General features: G+C 54.6%; 1 protein-coding gene across 1 annotated transcript in view; it reads right to left on the bottom strand.

Annotated features, from left to right (window-relative positions):
* LOC109295861 (E3 ubiquitin-protein ligase RNF213-like) overlaps nucleotides 1-8,795 on the bottom strand; it is a gene marked incomplete at its 5' end in the record, with an annotated part of 58,636 nt that overhangs the window by 19,591 nt on the left and 30,250 nt on the right. The window contains 11 exons of the mRNA XM_019514963.1: nucleotides 1,589-1,709; nucleotides 2,457-2,638; nucleotides 3,115-3,330; nucleotides 3,660-3,814; nucleotides 4,550-4,680; nucleotides 5,119-5,310; nucleotides 5,739-5,874; nucleotides 6,417-6,564; nucleotides 6,715-6,794; nucleotides 7,157-7,279; nucleotides 8,495-8,613. Of these exons, the coding sequence (XP_019370508.1) occupies nucleotides 1,589-1,709; nucleotides 2,457-2,638; nucleotides 3,115-3,330; nucleotides 3,660-3,814; nucleotides 4,550-4,680; nucleotides 5,119-5,310; nucleotides 5,739-5,874; nucleotides 6,417-6,564; nucleotides 6,715-6,794; nucleotides 7,157-7,279; nucleotides 8,495-8,613 (1,603 nt within the window). The remainder of the gene's footprint in view (nucleotides 1-1,588; nucleotides 1,710-2,456; nucleotides 2,639-3,114; nucleotides 3,331-3,659; nucleotides 3,815-4,549; nucleotides 4,681-5,118; nucleotides 5,311-5,738; nucleotides 5,875-6,416; nucleotides 6,565-6,714; nucleotides 6,795-7,156; nucleotides 7,280-8,494; nucleotides 8,614-8,795) is intronic.

Here is an 8,795-nt window from a genome sequence, read left to right as displayed (position 1 = left end):
TGGGGGCCAGGCATGGCTACGGCCACCTGAGCCTCAGTGGGGTTGTAGACCCGAGGAGGGGGTGCACTGACTTCAGCCTTGAGAAGGGCCACAGTGCCTTGGGGGCCAGGCACGGCTACGGACACCTGAGCCCCAACTGTGAGGAGCACCAGAGTGGGCACCAATGAGAAGCCCAGAGGGTGCTTGCGTTAAGCCCCAGGGAGGGCGCACCGAAATAGGAGCCCCAGGGAGGGGAATCTGGGGGCCAGGCACGGCTACGGCCACCTGAGCCCTGATTGTGAGGCAGGGCCCCAGCGTGGGCAGAACTGAGAGAGAGCGAGCCGCAGTGAGGGCGCAACCACGACGAAGGCTGGAGAGCGTCCATGGGGAGCGCGGAGAAAGGCCCCAGGGTGGGCGACTGAGACGAGCCCAAAGGGCGTCCGCAAGGACACGGGCGATAGTAGGCAAGCAAGGGGGTGCCGTGAGGGCGCGGCAAGGGATTTTGACAAAACAACGTCCGGTACATCTGAGAGGCTTGGGGCGTGGTATTAGGGGTGGTAGGAGCCACGCGTAGCCCTTGAGGCTTTAATTCACGGGGTCCGCTAAGACGGGACACAAACTGGGATACATCAGGGATGCCGTGTCCAAGGGTGCAAAAGGCAGCCTCCCTTAATACTTCTGTCATCAAAGACGTGGTGGGTGAGAACGAGGGTGCATGACCACCCACTTGGCACGGTAGGGGGCGCTAGGAGACATCACAGCTGCTCCTAGGTCCCCGCCCTGTGACACAGCCCCACCCAGCTCTTCAATCCTTAGCACTGCCATGTGCCACCGGCACTGCCACATGGTACAAACAGCTAACTGGAGAGCAGGAAGCCAGGAGTCATGGGAGCTGAGGACAAGGAGGAGTTTTAAGAGTCACTCTCATGGGTCGACACTGTGCTGTTGCAGGTTGCTTTTGCCCAAGTCCATGACTCATTTCTGGGGAAGGGAAATCAGTGAGATCCATCTCTATATGCACATGGGCTCACCAGCTAGGGAGGACCCAGCAGAAGCCACAAGAACAAGGATACAGAAGACAGTGTTTTCTTCTGGATTCCCCCCACCCCTTTTGGCTAGCTGACTCCTTGCCCCACAACCAAGCAAACCACGACTGGGCCTCGCCCTAACACCAAGGAGCAGAGCAGCTCAGAAGGACGCCTGAGCCATGGGAGGCCAAAAGTTCCTATACTCTGAAGCAGGGCTTTCGATGCTCTGCAAGGGAGGTCTGGCTGTGGGTGTAGGCGCAGAACAGAAGTGGCGGCAGCTGTCCCAAGGGTGGGTCCCCGTCCCAGTGCAGGAGCAAGGTTGGCCACAGCAGAACAACTGGGGACGAGGTGCACAGAAGGACTTGGGGTCATGGCAATCTGCTCACAGATAATTCATGAAGAGGAAGAGGCAAGGCAAAGCGTCCTGAATCACCCATTCCGAACAATTTACCAAGCCCTGACTGTGACCACGTGACGGGAGGTGTGGGGCAGCCCTCGGTTATCGAACCAGTCATTTGCAGAAAGAAAGGAGGGGAGAGGAGAGTGCTCCCTTGCTCCCAGCCCCTGCGTCCTGATCTTACCTTGCCGAGCATCAGGATGTGTCTCTGCACCACGTCCCGCAGCTCTGGGAGGTGGGTGTTGACCCCCAGCAGCACGTGCTCCATGAAGAGAGACATGGAGAAGATCCGGTTCCACCGGATCCTGCAGAGAGAAAGCCCCGTTACAGCACAGGCACAGGGAGCCTCACAGGCTGATGGTAGCAGTGAGGGGGAGAAGGACAGGAAAGGGCACATCCATGCAAGACCCATGTGCTGCAATTCTTGTTCTCCACATCAACCAGGTGTCCTTGCTCTCTGTCCTATGGGCTCCTTGTTGCTTCTCCCCATCTTGTTCTCATACTACAAGCTCCTTGAGACAATAGCTGTTCTGTCTGTGCAAGGCTATCACACTAGGCTCCAGGTATCCGATTGGGGTCCTGAGACCCTACAAGGAGGTAAAAATCCCCAGGTTGTGGGATAAAAGCAGTCCTGTACAGATTCGAGCCCTATATCACAGTGCTAATTAGAGAGCTCCACTATCGGAGGGTTATTCTTCACTTGCTGTTGCTCCCATATCCCCAAGGCCCCACTCTCTGGGATTGTGCAGTTCCAGATGTGTGACCTGGGAGATGGGGAGTTAAGCTAACAGCCCAGTCAGGGTCGCTGCCCAGTGACTTCACTTGAACTCATCCTTGGCCCCGCTGGGAATGTGACTTGCTGATGCTTGCAGACCCATGGGGGAGAGAGCAAAGTGCGGCACGTGAAGCAGAGAGGTTCTGGTGCTGGGTTGTTCAGTCCAGCCTAGTGGTAATGGCTTTAAAAGGTCTTGTCTGAGGAGGAGCGCACGATAGCTGCATTCAGGCGTCCTCCAGAGGAAGAGCAGGACTCCCAGGGAATCTGTGGCACTTACCTGACTTCCTGGAGCAGCTGATGGCAATGACTGCTGTGGCCTTGCAGGTAGTTCTCCGTGCAGACAAGTTCAATGGGCATGTGAATGTTCTTCACCTGCTGGAGCCAAGCCTGCGGGTTGCACTTCAGCACTTCGTTCTCCAGCCTCTCAGTACAAGCCAGGGCCGCAAACACATCCAGCACCTAGACAGACGTGCATGCACAGGGTTGTAAGAGAACTGGGCACAATGGGTGGAGACCTCCTCTTCCTGGCTGAATTTCAGGGCTGCGGACTCTGGCTTGGTACTGCAAAGGCACTCACGAGTGCTGCGCTGTGCACACTGGTTCACTAACAGAAAGCAATGCTCTCCTCCAAGTCACACAATGTGCCAGCCCACGGCTCAAGTCACTGGCGCACGACCCAGGGCACAGCAGATTATCCATCTCCTGCCATCACTACAGGGCAGATAGGTGATAAACAGGCAATAACACAGCCCAGGCACCCATGATAGGCTAAGGGTCCTGCCCAGGCTTTTAGTTCCCTGTGTTTACTGGCAGACCACTGCTGAAATGAAATACAACCAACCAAAGGGACCTGGACTCGGAGTCGGGGAAGCTGTTCCCATTGGAGTCCTGTCTCCTATAGCTAAGGATCACACAACATGCAAGGGAAGCCTTACCATCCCAGAGCGTGCTGTCATCGGATCTGCCACCGCCTGTTCCTCAAGATCCTTCAGCACTCTGGGATTCACAGCCAAGATCCTGGAGAAGTTCTGCAGCCGGCTCCTGAACTGATGGTATCCCAGGTGGACCCAGGGCAAGGACAACATCCTCTCTGCGCTTGGCAATGCAGCCTGTAGTTCCTCGACGCAGGACAAGAGAGCTGTCTGCAGAACCTGAGAGCGGAGAAGAAAACTGTAAAGAAAAGGAAGTTTTCCCATCCCGTCTGCTCCCAAAACCTATACAAACAGCTCCAGAAGGAATCAGTGCTGTGCAGAGAAAATGCTCTCAGACTGGTGCTCCTAGCAGAGGCAACTATGCGACTCTGCAAAAGTAATAGCTGTATTAGGGCAAGTGCCTGTTGTCCCTTATTGCCAATCATCTCCACAACAGACTCTGAGCAAAACAGGCCAAATGCATGCTGCAGCGTGTTCTCTGAATCACGTCTGAGGGGAGATCTGCTCCCCACAGCTAGCAATTTTTGGTCCTTGTTTCAGATGCTCACCTGTAACTCTCCAAAACAGGACACACCCATAGTCAGGAGGATGAAGTCTATGACATAGAAGTGGAAGAGCTGGTTCCTGTCTTGCTCAGCCAGGCTAGAAATGAAGTTGCCCAGCGGGGTCTTCTGGAATATATCCACAAACTTCGCTGCAGGGCCTGCAAAGCCAGGATGCAAAGGAAGGTGTCAGACTAGAGGGAACGGTGGTTTGACACCGCTCTTCTCCCACAGTGGCTTCTGCTGCAGAAGCAACAGCTGCAGCAGGGACTGGGTAAGCAATGCAGCCAGCTTTTAGGCGCTCGATGCTCTCGTTCAGCCCCAGTTGTAACCAGCTTGGCTGAAAAGGGAGAGGAGCAGCTGCTGGGATGCTGAGAGGACTCCCTTCTTCCCTTTGTATGATGCTGGGGGGACAGTTAACACCCCTGTGGCAGCACAGTAGATGCAAGCAGGAGTGACGCCACCGCTGTTCTCTGCAGCTCAGTTACCATCTAGGCATTTCTGTTATGCAGATCGCCGACGCCTGAATTGGCAGCAACGCCTCTCCTCTTAGTGCTGTGCTCTTGTCATCGATGGACATGGCCTGATATCCCTCTATGGGACTCAAAGCTGGGGCCTCCTAGCTCAAGCACAAGGCTATTTTGTGGTTCCCCCTGACACCTCACCTTTCAATATCAGCAGAGAGGCCCAGAACCCAAGAGAAGAAGGATTGAGTGTGAAAAACACAACTGAAAGCTGCACACACTCAGCTAAAGCTGTCACACGTGAGAAAGGGTGATGGTCTGAGCACCCAGTTATTAGACAAGAGAGAGGAATTACAGCATAACCCAGGGGGTTCAGTAAAGAAAGGGCTCAGTGCAATGATCCCCTGGGCTGAGCTCATGCTGGGCTCTCACCTTGGCTTTGGATGTATTGAGCTTGCAACCAGATCTCTTCCAAATAGTCCTTTATCCTCCAGCTGAAGGGCATCTTATTGCCATCAGACACATTCATGTTATTCAGCACCAGGATGGTCTCAGTCTGGCTGCTGAGCAGGGCAGGTGGAAAATAGAAGACAGGGGAGTCAGTGCTACCATGCTGGGGACCCAGCCAAGTCCAATTAAGCAGGGTCTGAGCAGGGCAGAAAGGCGTGGGCAGGAGGGGCAGATTTGCAGGGCTGTTCTGCGACTGGCAGGAGGGGCCGTGCTGAGCAGTGCCGACCAGCCTGGTCCATCCAGGGTCCTAGCAGGGGCATTTTACCTTTACCTGGGAAGCACGGGGGAGCGGGACAAGCAGGGGTAGGAGGGAGCCATCCTGGAGCTCAGCACGCAACACGTGGGAACCCTGCCAGTCGATCCAAGCCACTCAGCCGTCTCTGTTCAGCCTTTACGCCACGCAGACCGCTCTTCTGGGCAGGTTGAAGGCCATGAACTTGATCCGTCTACCCCCAGCCCTGCCTCCCCCACTGCCTCTTGCCCCAGCTCACCTGCGGCTGCCGACATTGTGGGGCACGTCCAGAAGTTTCAGGTCGTTGAAGATGAACATCCACAGTACTTTCACGCAGTCCCCTGTGTCCGGCTTGACCAGTAATTCCAGGTTACTGTCCCGGTCTATGACAGACACCATGCGAGCCAGCAGTGGGATCGCTGCATTCTGGACCCGCTTCCACAAGGTCTGTCTGTAGGGGACAGAAAAGGCAGGATAGACCCCCAAAGCCAAGAGCGACAACAGCTGATCCCATGAACAGGTGGCTCTTAAAAGGCTGCTAACAAAAAATCCGCTATGTTATATTTGTAAAGCACAGAGCGAGTCCCAGCCCTGCATTTCTGCACGGGGTGATGTGTATGCCTTTCATTCCATCACTTCCATTAAGTAAAAAACTCCGCTTTCCCATCCAGCTGCCAGCCCTGCTCCCTCCGATGCAGGGAGAGGGCACCTGTATGTGCAGAATTAGGGTTACCAGCACAGACTGTTGCAACCCAGAGCCCATTCAGACATGCCAAACTGCAGATGCAGCTTTAGGACTTCTGGCTGTCCAGACTTTTCTTTTTTTTTTCTTTTTTTTTTTTAATTATTAAGGCTGCTGGTTCGGGTCATGGTCTGTACCTGAAAGTCCCTGCCTCCTGGAGGGCATTGAGGTTGGAAGCCTCCCGGAGCACCCAGTCTCCCACGTGGAACGAATTCTCTTCTTGCTTCTTCAAAAGGCTGAAGAGACGGTTTTTGGATATCCTCAGGAAGGAGGCTGGAAAGCAGCAGAGCAGACGTTTTCCATTGCCCCGGCACAAACACCAAAAGCTGAAGCAACTTGTAGAGGTGCTTAAATTGCTGTGGTCCTAACCCCAACAACGAGGTGAGCCGCTGGACAGAGCCCCTCCAGAGACTGCTGCCCAGAGTCTAAGACAACTGGCAAGGTGCCTGCTGCTGAGCACGGAGCCGATAGACCCATTCGCACTTGCGCCTGGTCTCTTGAATGATGCTCACTTCACTGGAGTTTGCCTAGAGTGACCTAAGGATCTGATGTCCCTCCTGGCCAAATGACCCGGAGGAAATGAGTGCTGCTCCTCCTAAACCAAGCAATGCAGAAGATTCTGCTCCCATTTATTGGCTCATCTCTGTCCCAACCTCAGACTCCAGGCCCGTTTCTGGATTCGTCTCTGCATCTTCCGAGAGAATCCAGTCCCTAGGACGTGAATACCCTTTTGCAGAGGTGCTCGCAGGAGCTCGGCCCCCTCAACAAGCCTGGCACCCGGAGGCAACTTAGAAAAGACGCCCAGGAACACGCACCTTTCAAGTTGTTCTCATTCGACAGAAGGCCAAGAAGAATCTCAACCCTCCTCATGCTCCGACTGGAGCCCTCGTTGTCGTCCCTCAACATGCCCACCGCGGGTTGCACGCAGCTCCTCAAAAGGCTGGTCGTGCCCAGGACTTCGGCCTGTCGGTGAACAGAAGCGAGATGCCCTGGCATCACCACTGGGCTGTGTGTTCTCTCCCCTTTCTACATTGCAAATCTCTCCTCGCTACCTTGCCGCAGAAAGCAGTTTCCCTTTGTCCCACTAAGTAAAGAGCTAAATTGGGAACTCACGCTGTACTCCTCTGCTTCCGAGGCAGCCGTCTCCACCTCCATCCGCTCCTCCTGCTGCTCTTCCCCCTCCACTATCATAGCTGCAGCCACAATACAGAACATCGGATTAGAAACATAACTCACTGCTGGAGCAACCAGACAAGGGAGGACTTGCATGCCAGGGACCCCACGCCAGAGCACTGGATCCTCCATCAGAGCCACATGTCACCTGCATAAGTGCCAGGCCCTAACCACAGCTCCAGATACTCAACAGACTGACTCTCATGGAGGAGACTCATTTCAGAGCTGGGGGTTAAGAACAGCCTCATCTCCACAGCTGGACTCGGAGTGGGGATGCAGTGAGAAGGAAGAAAACACGGAGAGAGCTGCAAAGTACGATTACTTTCTATGTATTTAAGTTGAACTAAAACGCCCGCGCGCCATGCCCTCTGGAACAGCTTACGTTCAGGCTCGTCTGTGTCCTCATGGAAGAGCTGGCTGATGGTGAAGTTCCTCAGGGCAGTCACATCGGAGACCATGTCCTTGGATCTGCGGAGGTCGTCAATGTGCACGGACTGCCACAGCCCTAGCAACAGGGAACAAGGATTTCTGGTCCGCGAGCTTCCAAGATCTCCCGGCCCCCCCAAGCAACAAACAGGAGTGGGCTCCAGGGCCCAGCAGTTCTCGCTGTCAGCCAGAGTCTGCTTCTTAGGCCCTGGACAGACCAAATATTAAATGCACACCAGCCTAAGCAGCGTTATACCTATGTAAAGAAGTAGTGGGAAGACAGCAGTGTAACCGTGCCCAATCCAGTATAAAACTACCCCTGATAGTATTGGGGTAAAACTTGACAAGTTGTAAAGTGCAGAGTGTCAATCCCATCACAACAGCTTGCTAAAGGCAAATGGGCCATTACCTGCCCTCCCAGCTTAGAGACAAGGTACTTCAGAAGCAGCCTCCCAGGTGAGCTACCCCGGGATAGCTTCATGGCTGTCTGCTCTGGATTTTGATGCAATATACAGTTGTCTACAAAACCGATGCAAATTGCACTGGTGACACATTTGTGTGTCTGGGGACTTCATCTCTGGCATCAGTGAGCAGAGATCCCTGCCGCCGGTTACAGAGATGCTGCAGCTTGCTTTAGCTGGGGTAACTCAAAGCTGTCTTCGAGTGGAAGGCCAGGCATAACGTGAGTTCCTTGAGGAAGTAATTAAAACTAGAGATTTCCTCAAGACTCAGCAGGGATGCTGAAAGCAGAGCCTTAGCAGCGATTCCCAAGAGAGCCAGGGGCCATACTCTCACCCTGAGCCACGTCAGAGAGCCTGTTCCTCTCTGTCCAAACTGCAAGTGCATCTGTCATTCAGAGCAGAGCCACGCGGTGCTCACAGGATGGACAGACGGGACCCAGGGGCTGGGGTTCCCTGCAGGCTGGTGCTCTCGGGGATGCTCCACAGACGCCAGTGTTAAAGTGCAAAGAAACGCATGTTTCTCACGGCATTTCCCGGGATCATAGAAAATGGGGGTTGAAGGAGGTCACATCTTGTCAACTCCCTGCTCCAAGAAGGACCGGCCACAACTACATCATCCCAGCCAAAGCTTTATGCAGCCAGGCCTTAAGCACCAAGGATGGAGGCTCCACCACTTCTCTGGGGAGCCTGTTCCAGTGCTTCACCACCCCCCTCGGGAGAAAGGTTTCCCTAATATCCAGCCTAAACCTCCCTTGCTGCAACTTGAGACCATTGCTCAAAGATCCCACCTCAAATTCCCAAGCCCACAGAAAGCCGAGCATGCCTGAACCCACCTCCGTGGAAGCCCACGTAGGAGCTTCCCCCTTCCACGCGGGACAGCTTCGTGATGAAGTAGACAAAGACTGAGATGTCTCCCAGCTCCACCTTGTTGATCTCGTTGACGGCCGAGTACCTGCAAGGGAAGGGAAACACTTGGAGGTACATTCAGTGCAGAGCTGCCCTTCAGTGCCCGCCCAGGCTTCAGGGCACACATTCCCTCTTGCCCCAGGGCCGTTCAAAGATAATTTCCCCCCTCGCTCCTCACTCTGCCAGGACAAGACGAACACCGGCGGTGGTTCCCAGATCCCCAGCATG

The sequence above is a fragment of the Gavialis gangeticus genome, unplaced genomic scaffold (assembly GCF_001723915.1).
Source record: "Gavialis gangeticus isolate Ggan-Ray unplaced genomic scaffold, GavGan_comp1, whole genome shotgun sequence".
Lineage (NCBI taxonomy): Eukaryota > Metazoa > Chordata > Crocodylia > Gavialidae > Gavialis > Gavialis gangeticus.
Note: the sequence above shows the minus strand (reverse complement) of the source record. Positions and strands in the feature narration are given on the sequence as shown.